This window comes from Onychostoma macrolepis, chromosome 23, assembly GCF_012432095.1.
Source record: "Onychostoma macrolepis isolate SWU-2019 chromosome 23, ASM1243209v1, whole genome shotgun sequence".
In the NCBI taxonomy this organism is placed as follows: Eukaryota; Metazoa; Chordata; class Actinopteri; order Cypriniformes; family Cyprinidae; genus Onychostoma; species Onychostoma macrolepis.
Window position 1 is genome coordinate 21,454,060 of NC_081177.1, and position 18,680 is coordinate 21,472,739.

Consider the following 18,680-nt stretch of genomic DNA (forward strand, 5'->3'; position numbering starts at 1 on the left):
TTGTGTGCAAAGAAAACAAAAATAACGACTTTATTAACAATTTCTTCTCTTCCATGTCAGTCTTCAACACGTGTTCATGAGAGTGTCACGATGCATGCGTGTGCATTCCTCTGATTGTAAACAAGGCGCAGCGCATCGGGGTTCTGTGTCAGCAGCATCATAGGCATGCACCGTGTTACTCTCATGAATGTGCAGCAGAGACTGACAGGCAAGAGAAGAAACTGTTGAATCAAGTCATTATTTGTTTTCTTTGCGCACAAAAATATTCTTGTGGCTTTATAAAATTAAGGTTGAACCACTGATGTCACATGGACTATTTTAACGATGTCCTTACTAACTTTCTGGGCCTTGAACGTGGTAGTTGTGTTGCTGTCTATGGAGGGTCAGAAAGCTCTCTCATTTCATTAAAAAAAAATTAATTTGTGTTCTGAAGATGAAAGAAGGTCTAACAGGTTTAGAACGACATGAGGGTCAGTAATCAATGACAGAATTTTCATTTTTGCGTGAATTTTAAAAGAATATTTAAAACGCTCTACCCATTTACTCACCGTTGGCAGGTTGGCACAGTTGGATTTAACATCATACTCAATGTATGCCACCTTGTAGCCATTTTTCTCTCCATATTGCGTGTAGCACAGATCTCGTGTAGCATCAATACCGTGGTCCACTTCATCCAGAGAGTACACGCACAACGCAGATTCCTCACTGGGTCCATTAGCAGCACTAACTGCCGTAGAAAAGACTCCCATCAAAACCTGCGAGTCTCCAGATTCCTCACCGCCCACCTGCGCCCCCTGGAGGAAATTGTAGTTCCTTCCTGTTGAGCCCGAGCGACACATTAGCGGTACCTCAACATAGGAGTAATACGCCTGATCGTCCAAACACACCCGTGCCACGTACGTACGATATTCCCTTGATGTAGCTTTCAGGTCGCGCCTATAGAACAAAAAGTAGACGTGGTTGCGTCGCGCAAAGGTTGCGACAAAATTGTGATCGTACTCTGAGAGGCGACCGGCTACAGCAAGTTTAGCGGTTTCCTCATAGGAAAACACCGGCTCTGTTGAAAGTTGGCGAGTGGAGACCGGCGGGTGACTGCTGGTGTAGCCTCGTCCCACATAAAGAACAGGATCCTTGTCTTGCGGTCGCACCACGAGCCCAACAGTTGACGTCGTAGGGTCGTTAGCCGCCACATATTGCGTATCAACAGGTCTCTCGGCAGAGAAGAGAACTTCGTTCACATTGGCTAGGCTGCGTTTCTGGCAGGTGCCCTGGTGTACGCTGCCACAGGTGATGAGCTGAAGGGAATATGGATCCACTAGCAGAAGCTTGTTGTGATTGTTAACGAGCCCAGCCTGAGGGCAGTTCTCCAGGGTAACCGGAGGCAGACAGTCCTTGCTGTCTCTCACGGGGCCGGTTCTCTCATCCACTTCAAGACGGAGGCCATCAAGGCCAGCGAGCTGGAACAGATGGTCCCGGGCCCCCACATAGACCGTTCCTATGCTGGGGTCAGGGTGCAATGCCAGGTGCTGGAAGACCGTGTTGTTGGAGGAGAAGCGAGGGTAACTGCTGTGGACCCCCAGAACACCCAGGATGAGGGACTGTAGCAGGGTCAAGATGAGGGCCATCCCACACTGCACTGCAAAAACACTGATTGCATGTGACATGAGTCAGTATTAGCTCACAGAACAGAGCCAAACATAGTACAGCTAATCAAAGACATGTTAGGAATAATTAAAAATTGTAATAATTTTCAGGTTTTTTTTATTTAGTTATATTAGACAAGGTCTGTCATGTGCAAAGCCAAATAATATGTTCTGTAGAAAGGAATAGAGTAAATAAAATAATATAAGTACTTAATAAAAAAATGGAAATACTAACCCTCTCATTTTGATATATACCAAAGTACTAGAGGTCAATAGTGGATTTTACCAATAACTAGGTTGGACCACACTTACCAATAACCAATGAATCAACCAATAGTTTTTGGATACATGAATGAAAGCCAACATAATAAAAAAATAGTGCTGCACTTTATTACAAAATAAAAAAGGACTGAATCATGAAAACAAACCGTACCTTTTAGGTGAAATATACAAATATTAAATATTGATATAGTAATTATACTTTGATAATTCATGTTAGTTCATTGTGCATTAACTAATGTTAACAGATAATGTTCTGTTAATGTTCTACTTCTCCAGCAATTGGTTATGGGTGTCGATTAATCAGCAAAACCGATCGGTTGACCTCTACAAAAAAACTGAATGATATTCTGCATTATATCATATTCATTCAAAATATTCATTTAAATCATGCATATTCATTTAAATGGTACTTTGAAATATATCAAATAAATGTGTGTATATCAAATAAACAAAGAATATTTACAATGTAAGTGTAAATGTATAAACAAACAGTATTGTAGTATTTTTGTTTTGCTTTGTTTTGTTGTTTTTTGGACATAGTACCATGGTAATATAACTTTAAATGCGTACCATGTTTCTTTTTGTTTTTTTTTAAGTATTTACATACAGTACATATTTAAATAAATTAGAAAAGGGATTTAAAATAAAGGCCAGTATGGTATTATTTTAATAATAAAATAAATAATGCATTACCATTTTTGTACATGAACAAAAATCAATCAATCAATCAATCAATCAATTTATCAAGCAAGCAATCAATAAATAAATGAACCGAAAACCACAGTATTACCATGTTATATGTACAGATACATGATAACACCATGCATTTACTAGTGGATACTTATATATAGTCAACATTTGAAGTGTATCAAGTTAATCAAAGTTGTCCTAAGACAAGAACGCATTTTGGCTTTAGTACAACTTTGATGAAAGGTTTCAGTCTACTTCAAATGTTACTGTATAATAAAGTGGTCTGCTACATAAATGAATTACCACTTTTACACAGGGTATCAATCTTTAGACAAGGCCTGTAAAAACACCCATATTTAAGAAATACGATGGGAAAATAGCACACATACCATTTGTCAGACATATAATGTTCGGGAGGCTGTTGTCCTCTTGGTTATCCAGTGGCATAGCACATGCCTGTGGAGACAGTCTGTGAGGGTAGAAAAACATGCCGATTAGCTCTTACACAGAGCGGCATTGAGCAATCTGAAGAGAGGAGGCTTAATGCCATTGTGGCTCATGGGAGACACAGCTGTTGAGCTGAGCAATCCTTCCCTGACAGGAAATTGGATGATATAGGCCCTAAGTCACAATTGAAGCCCTAATGCATTGCTCTGCAGTAGCAGATTGGCAGAGATCCTTTACTCTGAGGAGGCAAATTGTCGATGATGTTTTATATGAATTAGATGTGATTAATAAGAAGCCATTATAGGGTAGTAGTCTCTGCTTTCTTGAGGCAATTCAAGCAGACCTAATTAATCAATAAGATAAAAAGTGAAATAATGTGATTTGATTACTTGTGTTGTGGCTCAGCATCACCCCTGATTCTCCATTTCCCTAAGTGGAGAGCACCTTTTGTTCATTTCCCACATTCACTCGTCCATTACTGATCTCTTTCTCCAAGTCAGCATGGAATAATGGACACATTTCAAATGCACAGTATAGGGACACTCACAAAACTGACTGCAGGTCAATGAATAAGATGAATTTAGGGTCTTATTTATTATGACATGTTGGCCTTGCTCAGTTACCTCTTTTTGGTTTGGCCATTTCCTGCTAAAAAAATAATCTGTGTGATAAATGATTAACCAGTAATGACGATGCAGCATCTCTGGAGTATAATACCAACTTTGAATCTGTATTTTCTACCCTGAATGATTTTAAGATAAAAGTGGGGGTTGAATCAAAAGGAATCAAGCAATTCTTGTTCAGATTCCTTTTAAATATTCCATTAACAATTCTTTTGAATTTATGCCATGGTCTGTCTGAATACTCGATTCTGATTGGCTGGCAGGTGTTGATTAAATTCGTTGAACCGCACAGTTCCAGGTCAGTTTAATCACGTTCTATATTAATGCGCTTCCTATAAACATTGGTAACCATAGTAACATACAGTTACAGTTGAATAGTAATACAGACGAAAACAACCGTCATTTTTATTGTTCCGGTCAAATACTGCAGCGCGAATGTAATTAACATCTTTAATATGTGAATGCTGGCAAATGACCACGGCATAAACGGGATCCGCTGCGTGTCGGGTGGTTCTTCGCCTCCACGTCGTGCATTCAAATCGTTTAATGCACAGCTAGCCATTGATTATCCCTTACTTAAACAACAGAAATACTGGGATAATTGTGAAGTAATTAATGACAAATTTAGGGTGAACTAATAAAATGGCGGACGATGTAACTCGGGGGAGAAGAATGGTTGAGTAAATTATGTTATTTTTGTTTTCTTTGCGCAAAAAAAAAAAAAAAGTATTCTCATAGTGTCGCAAAAGTGAATTTGAGCCACTGATGTCACATGGACTGTTTTACCGATGTATTTACTACGTTTCTGGACCTGGGAACATTTCAGTTACATTGCTGTCTATGGAGGGTCAGATAGCTCTCCGATTTCGTCAAAAATATCTTAATTTTTGTTCCGAAGTTGAACGAAGGTCTTACAGTTTTGGAACGACATGAGGGTGAAGTAATTAATGACATAATTTTAATTTTGGGGTGAACTAACCCTTTAAGTCTGATTCCTGATCAGCAGGATCACAGGTTATTTTAGTGGCCATTCTGTGTGTTTTTATTCACTAAAAAGAAATGGCTCATATGAGTGATTTGTTTAGCAAATCTAATTCTTGATCGAAAGACTATTATAAGCAGGTTCTTTTTATTGACTGGACCATTGATTTCATTGATGTTTTTGACTCACTAAAATGAACTGGTTCATAAGAGTTATTCTCTTGGCAAGTCTGATTCCTGAGCAAAAAACTATAGTTTATGAGCAGGCTCTTCTTAGTGATAGCACTGCATGTATTTACTGAAATTAAATGGCTTACAGTGGGGCAAATAAGTATTTGATACACTGCCGATTTTTCAAGTTTTCCCACTTACAAAGAATGGAGAGATCTGTAATTTTCATCGTAGGTACACCTCAACTGTGAATCTAAAGACAGAATCTAAAAGAAAAATCCAGAAAATCACATTGTATGATTTTTAAATAATTAATTTCCATTTTATTGCATGAAATAAGTATTTGATACAATAGAAAAATAGAACTTAATATTTGGTACAGAAACCTTTGTTTCCTGAGGTCAGACGTTTCCTGTAGTTCTTGACCAGGTTTGCACACACTGCAGCAGGGATTTTGGCCCACTCCTCCATACAGGTCTTCTCCAGATCTTTCAGGTTTTGGGGCTGTCGCTGGGCAACACGGAGTTTGAGCTCCCTCCATAGATTTTCTATTGGGTTCAGGTCTGGAGACTGGCTAGGCCACTCCAGGACCTTGAAATGCTTCTTACGGAGCCACTCCTTAGTTGCCCTTGCTGTGTGTTTGGGGTCATTGTCATGCTGGAAGACCCAGCCACGACCCATCTTCAATGCTCTTACTGAGGGAAGGAGGTTGTTGCCCAAAATCTTGCAATACATGGCCCCATCCATCCTCCCCTCAATACGGTGCAGTCGTCCTGTCGCCTTTGCAGAAAAGCACCCCCAAAGCATGATGTTTCCACCCCCATGCTTCACGGTTGGGATGGTGTTCTTGGGATTGTACTCATCCTTCTTCCTCCAAACACGGCGAGTGGAGTTTATACCAAAAAGTTCTATTTTGGTCTCATCTGACGACATGACCTTCTCCCATGACTCCTCTGGATCATCCAGATGGTCTTTGGCAAACTTCAGACAGGCCTGGACATGTGCTGGCTTGAGCAGGGGGACCTTGCGCGCGCTGCAGGATTTTAATCCATGACGGTGTAGTGTGCTACTAATGGCAACCGTTGAGACTGTGGTCCCAGCTCTCTTCAGGTCATTGACCAGGTCCTCCCGTGTAGTTGTAGGCTGATCCCTCACCTTTCTCAGGATCATTGATACTCCACCAAGCGAGATCTTGCATGGAGCCCCAGTCCGAGGGAGATTGACAGTCATCTTGAATTTCTTCCATTTTCTAATAATTGCGCCAACAGTTGTTGCCTTCTCACCAAGCTGTTTGCCTATTGTCCTGTAGCCCATCCCAGCCTTGTGCAGGTCTACAATTTTGTCCCTAGTGTCCTTAGACAGCTCTTTGGTCTTGCCCATAGTGGAGAGGTTGGAGTCTGACTGATTGAGTGTGTGAACAGGTGTCTTTTATACAGGTAACGAGTTCAAACAGGTGCAATTAATACAGGTAATGAGTGGAGGATAGGAGGGCTTCTTAAAGACAAACTAACAGGTTTGTGAGAGCCAGAATTCTTGCTGGTTGGTAGGTGATCATATACTTATTTCATGCAATAAAATGGAAGTTAATTATTTAAAAATCATACAATGTGATTTTCTGGATTTTATTTTTTGCATTCTGTCTCTCACAGTTGAGGTGTACCTACGATGAAAATGACAGATCTCTCCATTCTTTGTAAGTGGGAAAACTTGAAAAATCGGCAGTGTATCAAATACTTATTTGCCCCACTGTATAAGAGTCATTTGTTTGGCATGTCTTATTCTAAATCAAAAGAAAAGACTCTTAAAAGCCACTTATTTTAGTGGCCATGCTGTATGCTTATGATTTACTAAAAACAACCAGTTCATGAAATTCAATTTGCTTGGTACAGTAAGTCTGATTCCTGATCACACTTATAAGCCAGTTATTTAAGCGTGTGCAGTATGTTTATGATCCACTAAAAAAAAGAAAAAAAAAAACGGATCATAAGAGTCACAAGTTAAGGAATCAGACTCTATTGGTCACGCTGTATGTTTTGATTCACTAAAAAATAAGGGCACACAAGAGTCATGAGAAGTGAGAAGTATTCATCTGGTCATGTGTGGCCACCCACAGAGAAGACCACCCTTATGTAGAATGTTTCTAGCTCACTGATACGACCTGAGTCAGCTCATATAAATGTGCCAAATGTGAAACATATAGTACAGCATTTAAAATATAATTTGTAGAAAATATTTCATTAAGTGTAAAATTTGTAAGAAAAGGTTTCAAGCATCAAAATAGTCTAAACAACTACAACAACTACAGTTGGCAACTAATGACAGGCTTGTTAGGGACAACATGTTAAACCGACTGTGTGCTTTTGCCAAGCCCTATCCATTTTATTTTTTTCCAAAATCCATTCTATTTTCTTTTCCAAATTCCATTTTTTCCGTTTGAATTTTTCTGGATTCCGTTTTTTTTCTCTTCTGTTTTTGTTTTAATGGTTAAATAAAAAATGTTAAATCAAAAAGCATGTCTAATTAATTGAAATCACAAAACTTACACAATTTAACAGCAATTTATTAAAAGTTTAACAAGAATTACATTTTTAAGGTCCTATGAAATATGTTTTTTTCCCCCTCAAATTTAATTTAATTTTTACCAGATTCTGTGTTTTCCATTAATTTTCTGGATTCCATTTGAATGGTTTTATTAAATTTTAATAATCAAAAGCATCTCTAATTAATTGATTTTATAAAAAAAAATATATATTTTTTCCCCCAGAAATGCTGTGTTATGTATTTAAATTTTTTCAGTAAATAAATTCTAGCAAACAATTTTTCAGGTAAATATTCTGCAAAACAATGTTTTGATAATCATTTTAGTAGTAGTAGTAGTAGTAGTAGTATTAGTAGTATCATTATTACATTAAGTGATATATTTCTGTCACAGTTTCTTCAAGTTAAACCAAACTTTTATTTTGACGTGTCGATGTGACAACCTTTCAGTTTCTGTTTTTTGCTCAAAAGAAATGGTAAAATGCTCATGAAGTGACTCTCAGAGAATTTGTTAATGTGTTCATGCACTCATATACAGTGCCTTGCGAAAGTATTCACACCCCTTCATTTTTTTCAAATTTATTTATGTTGCTGCCTTATGTTAAACTGCTTTAAATTACTTTTTTTCCCACACCAATCTACACTCCATACACCATATTGACAAAGCAAAAACAGAATTGTCACAACGTTGTAAATTTATTAAAAATAAATAGGGATGTAACGGTATGAAAATTTCTTATCACGATTATAGTGACCAAAATGATCATGGTATTATTAAAATGTGCTGGAGATGTTTAAAAAGTACAGACACACAAATCCCTTCAAGTTTTATATTTAAAAAAAAATCAACAAACAACAAATAAAATGACTTTTTGTTTGTATAATCACTAAAACAATAACATTACCAATGATGTTCGGATTTTAAATCACAACTTGACTGACAACAATTCAATAGCATGTTCAAATATCTAATGTAAATGTTCAAATAAAGCTTTGAAAAAGTTTCATATAAAAGGTAAACCTCACATTTCAGCCTTTAAATAAAGAAAAGGGTTAAGTCAAAATGATAATTGATTAATAAATGGTTATATGTATTTTATCTGCTCCATAAATAATTCTACATAACTTATCTGAATTGTTTAAATGTGTAGAATCCACATAAGCTTGTTTTTCCTCAACCGGTTAAAATGTTTTTGGCCAGACAGAAACTGCACACAGGCTGAATGTAAATATAAGTCTCTGTAAATCCACTCTCTGACAGCAGGTGGTGCTTTATATGGAAAAGCTGAATACAGCTGTTTCCCATAAACTAAGATGAAAACAAAATGCCATCGAATCGTTTCTGAAGACAGTCAGAACCTTCAGAGGTACATTCATATAATTCATTAATTAATATATTAATTTGTATAATTCCCTCAGCACTCTTTTAAAACCTCCCAGCTTTTCCGCCGTGTTTTCACTCAAAATTAAACTAAGTTACTCTGCGTACTGTGCGCACGTGAGACTGTTACTGAAAACTGTGCTTTATGCTGGACAGTATTTATTTATCGTGAAATGTTCAAATCACGGTAATCAAATATGGTTTTAAAGATAATTAAAAAATGAAACGGTAATACTAACCATAGGGAATTTAATCATGATTTATTGTCAAACCGGTAATCGTTACATCCCTAAAAATAAAAAAAACTGAAATAAGTACATTGCATAAGTATCCATACCCTTAACTAAATATTTAGCTGAAGCACCTTTACAGCCTCAAGCCTTTTTTGTTTGATGCGACAAGCTTTGCTCATTAGCATTTGGCAATTATCTGCCATTCTTCTCCTCACTCTTCACCTCTCAAGCTCTGTTTGGGGTTACTCCACCCCAAAATTAAAATTGTGTTCTTAAATCACTAACCCCCATGTCGTTCCAAACCCGTAAAAGCTTTGTTCGTCTTCAGAACACAATTTAAGATATTTTGGATGAAAACCGGGAGGCTTGTGACTGTCCCATTGACTGTCAAACAAATAACACTGTCAAGGCCCAGAAAAGTATAAATCGTCAGAATAGTCCATCTGCCATCAGTGGTTCAACGTAACGTTATGAAGCTACGAGAATACTTTTTGTATGCAAAGAAAAACAAAAAAAAAAAAAAACTTTATTCAACAATTCGTCTCCTCTGCCACAAGGATACGCTGTTTTGGTTCAAATCAAAGCGTAAACAAACGTAAAGACGTATCCGTGCAGCACGGCTGATACAGAACAGCATATGCAGTTCACGTCCAGCACATACTCTCCAAAATGGCGCTACGCTGACGCAGAGATGACAAATTGTTGAATAAAGTGACATTTTTTTTTTCCTTTGCATACAAAAAGTATTCTCGTAGCTTCATAACGTTACGGTTGAACCACTGATGTTTTTTATACTTTTCTGGGCCTTGACAGTGTTAATTGTTTGACAGTCAATGGGACAGTCACAAGCCTCCCGGTTTTCATCCAAAATATCTTAAATTGTGTTCTGAAGACGAACAAAGCTTTTACGGGTTTGGAACGACATGGGGGTTAGTGATTAATGACAAAATTTTCATTTTGGAGTGGAGTACCCTTTAAAGCAGTTTAACCCTTAAATAGGCAAGAGTGGGAAAAAAATCATTTCATGTCATTTTTTATATCATCTGGACTTAAGTAAAACATCTCTTATATCTTATATATTTTGGATTTTTTGAGTTGTATCTCCCAGTACACGTTGCCTTCTTTGGGTATAAAAAAAGCTGTTAAAACCTGTTAACTGTCACTGGCCTACTTGCCACTGCTTGTTTAAAACAATTATATCTTATACTTAATCTGATCTAATGTTGACAAACTATATATAATTCGAAAGCTTACAAACTCAAGACTCAGCCTGTGAAAACTATTTTGAAATCGGACCTTGTGTTACCATGAAAATGGTATTTTAAATTCTTTTAGCGAGCTCCTCCCCTAGTGGGTGGTGTCAGGTTTTGTATTACAAAATGTATTTTAACATAAAGCAGCAACATAACAAAACATGGAAAAAAATGAAGGGGTATGAATACTTTCGCAAGGCACTGTATTTAGGCGGCAGCATTATACAGTAAATTCCATTTTTATGACTGGATTCCATGATTCCGTCCGCTTTTTCCACATCACAGAAATCACAGGGCCCTAATAAAGACATACCGACGTCCAATTAATTCACTAAATTTCCCTCAAGTTAACAGAGAATGACTTAACCCCAATAGAACTGCTATTAACCAAACCAAACAAACAAAAGTGCCCCAAGTTGACCTATTACCAGATTTTGGAGGTGTGTTCCAAGAGGTCCTGTTGAGCGTTTAGAAAACCCCCCTCAACATTAGGTTGTACCCTGAAAAGCAGCACAAACAAAAGGTCTCAAAAAGAGCTCAACCTCCACAGTTAGCGAACAGCAACCTGAATAATAGAGGCTCGTTAGGCTGACTGCTTTTAAATCTTCACTAGAATAGACGTGCAGGTGGTGTTGATTTAACACCAATGACAGTTAAGGCCAACACAATGCAGAGTCTCCTCTTCACAGACCAGTCACAGAGAAAGAGGGGGAAGGAGAAAGCGAAAGAGTGAGAGAGCAAGGATTCCACACAAGAATGACAAGCACTTCACCCTGTATTAAAGGATAAAACTCTGAGCCGGCCCCTCCGAATCGTCCCCGGGATAAAGGGAGTGTATTGTTTGGAAGCGTTCCCAGGGGCACAGATAGATGCCGGGACCGGAGGGGTAACGTCAGGCCCGTGAGGCACGGCTCACACAGCAGCACAGAGAGGAGACTGACCCCTCTGTCTCTCTGGGAGGGGTTGGCAGTGACCCCACATTTTATGGCCTCTAACAGAATGTTACGCTGTCACGCCTCATTGGGCATGACAATGAACATGAAAAGTTGCCACTCTGGATGATTAAGAAAGCTATTTATCCATCTCTGGGGACAATGCGGCCATTCAGCAGGACTGAAACATAATTCACAGCGTATGAGACGTCTTTTCAGATATCAAACCGATGTCGTTAGTCTCTCCGCGAAAGGAGATTTGTCTGTAAAATATGGTGAATGGGTGTTGCGAACAATCCCTGGTTGTATTTTGGATTTTTCCACGAAGGCGTGAGAATTGAAAGAGAAGTGAGGGAGAGTAAGAGGGTGAAACAGTGGCATGTTCATGTTATTAATAGAGCTCTTGAACGTAGAGGGGCATCACTGCATACCCCGCATTCCAGACGCTATTGTTGACCTTTCCAGAGTCTTGAGTAGCCGGACTTCATCACTAATGTCAGTCCAAATTGGCAGCTTTCACGAGCTAAGAACTGGCCAACTAGACAGGAGAAAAAAAAAAAAAAAAACATCTTCTAAAATGACCAACCACATTGTGTTTTGTTTTAGGTGGTGTTTAAAAGGCGGGGTTGATTGACAGATCAGCGTGGAAAAACAATCAAATTCAATTAAGGTCATAGATGTGTCCATCTATGGCTAGCTCAACAGAAAACTCTACTGAACTTTACTTGTACAGAAAAAAATTATCCTAACTAGTGGCAGCAAACAGTTGGAAAAATAATGATATCTTTTCCCTTTGTACTTTGAACTTTTCTGTGCAGACTCGGAGGGCTGCGCAGCCTGCGCGCTGTGACTCCGTGCTGCTTCAAGCGCATCATTCTGCGCTTGGGATGTGCAGAAGCGCTTTGTGCCGATCTGTATTAGAGCCTTTCGTATTATAATACTTTTGCGCAATGAAAGATTATTAATAGTCTTTCTTGTTCTGTCCTATCTATCATATGTTGCTGCCTTCATTACTGTGCTATAGATTCAAAATAAATGTCTTTTAATTTATAGTATATATTTAAATATATTTGCTTGTTTTTTCATGAATGTATTTTACAACAATACAAAGAGCAATGTGTACCATTTTACCAGATTTAGTCATACACTTATTCACTTCTATTTGTAAATAAAAATGTTTCACTAGGTTTTATAAAATTACTGTGCACCCATGACTTTTCTAGAGTATCTTTTGCTGCTAAATTATCCACTAACCTAGTTTATAATAGTATTTTTGTCATAGATTATGATTATATATTTTTTTCATTTGTTATTTTTCATTCAAATGAAGTTATCTATATGTAGTAGATTATGTTTAACACAAAAGAGTGATGATCAGGTCAACACACAGAAGAACAGAAATTCTACATCGATTTAAAAAAAAAAAACCTGCGCTGGTATCGGATTGGATCGGTATCGGCAGATACTCAGAATTTTCGGTACCGGATCGGATCGGTTCTGAAAAAATGGTATCGTTGCATCCCTAATATTAATGACTAAATTAATAAATAAATAGTATTGTTACAATATTACAACTACTACTACTGCTAAATTAAAAAACAATAAGAATTTATACTGTATCGGCACTAATAGCCTTGTGGGCAGCGTGCTGACATATCGCGCCATTGCGCTACAGACGTCCCGAGTTCGAATCTCAGCTCAAGGATATTTCCTGATCCCGCCAATTTTTTATATACTGTAAAATTATTATTATTATTTCATTATTAAATTAAACAAAACTAGAAAAAATAAATACTATTATAATATTTCCCTATAATATAAAAACTGAATAATAATAATAATAATAATAATAATAGCAACAACAACAGCAACAACAAAAGATTGTATTTTATAGAACAACAGTAAAATTACAATAGAAATATTTATGGCTGTTTCTGAGACACTGAAAACACAAGATCATGTGCTGCTCATGTGTAAATGAACACAGTGCCACACTTCACTCTGAAACACTTTCCCACATATATGTATTAATTAAAATGCTAATTTTATGATTTGATAATTGCACAAACCCATAACACAATTTTTGGTTTATTATAATTTATTAAATTATTATATAAATTATTTGTATTATATAAATTATTTGCATTATATAAATTATTTATTATTATTTTATTTTTATTTTTTTTTATTGCCACAGAAATTACATATTTTTACAAGCCCTTCCACTATCTAACAAGTAGCAAGGCATGATTTGACAATTAAATCCTATTAGATATTGAAAAATTATAAATAAAAGGATGAGCTCTTGCAGCCCATTCAAATTTCATAAGATAGTAGGCCTACTTAAATTGTGGGGGTTTTTGTAAAAACATCAAGATTTCCCAAGAACCTGTCTGTTAGGATCATCCACAAAAACAAATAAATAATCCCTCAATCCCAGAGTTCTGACAGAGTGTCCCATTTCCTTCAAGCAGACGAACTTCCCATGACAGCTGGACCCTCGGCACTATAAATATCCCCATCCTAAAACCACTTATGTCACAGTTGCAGATCGGGTGGAGACGCTAGCAAACGAGCACAGCCAAGTCTACTGTTTCTCAGCACACTCACTGTATCTGTCTGCGCCGTCGCTGTCATGCTGTGGTTTCTCTAAGTCTCTTTCACAAGCTCGCCTGTGCCCACAATTATACTTGGCACACAAACCAATGCGAGCGACTCAGTATTTGTGGCTCAATGTGCCAGTGTACTGACAGAAACCAGCACAGAAACTCTATGATACCCTAAAAATGCCACATCGCATTGCAGAAAGCAACTGCTGCATAAGTGCATAAGAACAAAACCACATGTGAGATAAACGTTAACATATAATTCATATCATGAATTGTATAGCAAGCTAAATGCATAGTATGCTAAATTAAACGTAATATGTGTCTCAAATCATAGTATGGATTTTCATTGTATGCAACCATGCATGCTTTTATGGGTTATATTGCCCACAACCCCTTGGCTCGAGATAAAATTTATGATGCAATGGCGTGTCCCAACGCTGGATTACTTAGGCCAGAAATATTCTCCACAAGTATGCAAATGAAGACACGAATGTCTAACCAAAATATTGCAAGTGTATGTGGTACCGTACTAAAGGGGCGATAGAGTTCAGCTGTCATTAAACCATTCAGCTAGCGACTTTTTCAAGTTTTTGACTGCAATTCAGATACTTATAATTTGAAGTATTTTGCAACAGTGTCAAAGTCACTCCCCATCCCAATGTTACTTTATAGCCTAGCCCTAGTGTATCATGTATGTACTATTTATTAATATTTTGAGTTCTCTTTTATTTTTGTATTTTTAGTTTTCATTTTAATTTTAGATTTAGTTTTAGTAATTTTGTTATGTGCTTGTCATTTTTCTTAGATTTTTTTTTTTTGTATTTCTAATTAGCTTTATTTTTATTTCAGTGTTGGTTTTAGAACTTTAACATAAAAAAGTTTTATTTCAGTTTCTAAGGCAACATTTACAATTTTAAACTATTGTTTTTTTTTGTGTCATTTAAATACCATTATAGTTTTTATTAATATTTTGAATTAACTTTTATTTTTATTCATTTTAATTTTAGTCTATTTTTTTAGTAATTTTGTCATGTCATTTGTATTAGTTTTTGTTATTTTAAATATTATTTAGGTCTTTCATTTTAATTTCAGCTTTAGTTTTAGTTTTTATTTCCAGTTAGTAATTTTAGTGCTTCTACTTTAACTTATTTCAGTTTGTAATTTGTTTAGTTTTAGTTTTTAAACTAGTTTTGTTTCAGTTCCCAATGCAACATTTCTCATTTTAAAGCAGTGTTATTTTACTGTTATTTATACACGATAATAGTTTTTATTAATATTTTGAATCAGCTTCTTATATTTTCAGTTTTTAGTTTAATTTTCAGTAATTTTGTTATAGTGCTTTTGTCAATTTAATCAGTTTTTGTTCTTTTTTAAAAAGATTACCATTGAGATTTATTTTTATTTCAGTTTTAGTTTTCCAGCAAGTAATTTTAGTTAGTAATTCCTTTAGTTCAGGTTCTTCATCTAATATTTTTTTTACATTTATTTTTTTAATTTAGCGCTTTTTAAATTTGAATAAAATGAAAACAAAGACTTTCAAATCATATGAGCCACTATTTTATTCACAATAGAACATAGTGAACATAAATGTTTAAATGGAGAAATTTTACACTTTTATCCACTAAATGAGCTCATTTCAAATTTGATGCCTGCTACAGGTCTCAAAAAAGTTGGCACGGGGGCAACAAAGGGCTGAAAAAGCAATACATTTTGAAAAGATTCAGCTGGGAGAACATCTAGCAACTTAAGTTAATAAAATATATATATAAATATATATAAATAAAATATATACATATTTTTCCTTATTTATTCCTTCCCTTGCTAGCTTGTACTTATTTAAACAATGCCTGAGACTTGGTGTTACAAGCACTTCGTTTGTCGTATTGCCTCTTCAAGATGAATCGCTTCATGTATTCCCCAATTGTAAGTCGCTTTGGATAAAAGCGTCTGCAAAATGACTAAATGTAAATGTAAATGTAAGTTAATTGACATCAGGTCTGTAACATGATTAGCTATAAAAGGGATGTCTTAGAGAGGCAGAGTCTCTCAGAATTAAAGATGGGCAGAGGCTCTCCAATCTGTGAAAGAGTGTGCAAAAAGATTGTGAAATACTTTAAAAACAACGTTCCTCGACGTCAAATTGCAAAGGATTTGAAAATCTCATCATCTACATAACATCATCAAAAGATTCAGAGAAACTGGAGAAATCTCTGTGCGTAAGGGAAAAGGTCGAAGACCTTTGTTGGATGGCCGTGGCCTTCGGGCCCTCAGACGACACTGCATCACTCATTGGCGTGATTCTGTCATTGACATTACTAAATGGGCCCAGGAATACTTCCAGAAACCACTGTCGGTAAACACAATCCGCCGTGCCATCTGCAGATGCCAAATAAAGCTCTATCATGCAAAAAGGTAGCCATATGTGAACATGGTCCAGAAGTGCCGTCGTGTCCTGTGGGCCAAGGCTCATTTAAAATGGACCGTTTCAAAGTGGAAAAGTGTTCTATGGTCAGACGAGTCCAAATTTGACATTCTTGTTGGAAATCATGGACGCTGTGTCCTCCGGGCTAAAGAGGAGGGAGATCTTCCTGCGTGTTATCAGTGTTCAGTTCAAAAGCTAGTATCTCTGATGGTATGGGGATGCATAAGTGTGTACGTTATGGGCAGCTTGCATGTTTTGGAAGGCACTATGAATGCTGAAAGGTTTATAAAGGTTTTTGAGCAACATATGCTCCCCTCCAGACGACGTCTATTTCAGGGGAGGCCTTGTGTATTTCAGCAGGACAATGCAAAACCACATACTGCAGCTATTACAACAGCATGACTTCGTAGTAGAAGAGTCTGGGTGCTGAATCACCATTAAATGAAAAATACCTCAAAGATGACCACGCACTCTTCAGCAGCTGGAAACCTATATCAGGCAAGAATGGGTCCAAATTCCAACACCAAAACTCCAGACACTCATAACCTCGATGCCCAGATGTCTTCAAACTGTTTTGAAAAAAAAAAAAAAAAGTAGATGCTACACCACGGTAAACATGCCCCCGTCCCAACTATTTTGAGACCTGTAGCATCAAATTTGAAATGATCTCATTTTGTGCATAAAATTGTAACATTTCTCAGTTTAAACATTTGTTATGTTCTCTATGTTCTATTGTGAATTAATTATTGGCTCATGTGATTTGAAAGTCTTTTAGTTTTCATTTTATTCATATTTTAAAAAATGTCCCAACATTTCCGGAATTCGGGTTGTAGTTTTAGTTGCCCTAATCCTGACATTGGCAGTGCAGTACATACGTTTTGTGCCAGCAGATGCAAATTGGGAGTCTTTTTGATCATGTCCTTCTCAAGTGATCAATAATGCAGAAGCACAACTGCTGATCTGAATCCTGGTTTATGTGGCAAAGCACTGACTTCTGGGCAGCACCACAATAGTAATTGACAGCAGCTGCCAAACAGACCACCAAAAAACAACTGGATGCTGATCAAGAAAGGAAGGAAGCAGAATCAATGATTGAGAATGACGAAAAAGAAGACATCTGCCAAGATTAATTACTTGAAATTATATGCAATTACAATTAAACCGACTGCATTTCAGGATTTGGCAAGACATTGCAGACCGGCATATCAGATGTCAGTCAGAGTTCAGAACCGGTAAATCACATTTAACAAGGCACATGTTAAACATCACTTCAACACAATGCAAGTCACTTTGTTTGAGGAGCATTTAAAGGCCCCCGGCAGCTTCCGAATATGGCTGCGTGTCATGAATTTTTCATGGGTTTCCCCATCATAACGTTTTTCAGAGGGGTGACGTCCATCCCCCTCTGAGAAACTATCCTTTGTCCTGCCTGACTGACCAGAAAAGAAATCCCACAGCTTCAGCTGAGCAGTAAAAAACAAAACCGGGGTGGAGGACGAGCCGCACACCTGCAGGTGAGGGTGAACAGCCACTTTTGGAGCCTTATACTACATTCAGATGAAAAGAAGGCTCACGTGGCTGTAGGACACGTGTTAATTGGGGGAAGTCCTGAGGCGGGCTTGAGGTTTGGGGCCTTTTCAATTATTCAACACACTCTGAGTCCTTATAGCAAACTCCAGATGCTTTCTGTGTGCTGCTTCGATGAATCGTGCAGTGATGGAACAAGGAAAGAGTGTCTGAGTGACCCAGATGTGACAGGGACTCAATTGGGCATCGTAGGATGGTGTCAAGCTGAGGTCAAGGAAGAGTCATGAGAATCAAGTCACCGTTTTCTAACATGCCTTCAAGGACATTTAAATATTAAGTGATAGTTCATCCAAAAATGGAATTTACCCATCATTTACTCATTACTATGTCATATCAAATTCATTTTTTTTCTTAAGTATGGTAAGAACAGTAGCTCTTTTCCAATAGCTTACAAGAACATGCAGTAATTATTATGTGATTATATAATGATACATATCAAATAAGATGTTATTTATTTATTATTTAATATTATTATTTATTTATTTATTAATAATAAAAATTACTAAAATAATAAATATAATAAAAAACTTTACTACTCACTGATAATCTTACAATTAATTTATATAATAATTGTAATAATAATAACTAATTAATGTGTTATCAATAATAAACAATCTTTTAAGAATTAAACTAAACTATTTATATAATACATAATTAAAAATATTTACACAAAATAAACATTTAATAATTAATAAATAATATTTTATTAATTTATTATACTAGTATAATAACTTAAATTAAATTGTAATTTAAATAAAATATTTTATGTAAATTACATGATAATACATTACTATTTTCTGATAATCTCACAAATAACCATTTATATAATTATTTAATGCATATTATATTTATATAATTATTTAATAATTATACAATTATTTATTTATA

The 18,680-nt window shown here is 36.4% G+C and overlaps 1 protein-coding gene across 6 annotated transcripts in view; it reads right to left on the reverse strand.

The window, feature by feature from the left end:
• Nucleotides 1-18,680, reverse strand: part of plxnb1a (plexin b1a) — a 99,459-nt gene that overhangs the window by 39,872 nt on the left and 40,907 nt on the right. For 2 of the 6 annotated variants that reach the window (XM_058764273.1, XM_058764270.1), the window contains exons 2-3: nt 3,005-3,084; nt 549-1,647 (exon numbers count right to left, since the gene is read on the reverse strand). In XM_058764273.1, the coding sequence (XP_058620256.1) occupies nt 549-1,647; nt 3,005-3,018 (1,113 nt within the window). In that variant the 5' untranslated portion in view covers nt 3,019-3,084. Of the gene's footprint in view, nt 1-548; nt 1,665-3,004; nt 3,085-16,657; nt 16,775-17,080; nt 17,265-18,680 lie in introns of those variants that run through there. The other 4 variants (XM_058764274.1, XM_058764269.1, XM_058764271.1 and 1 more) reach the window with 3 other exon arrangements.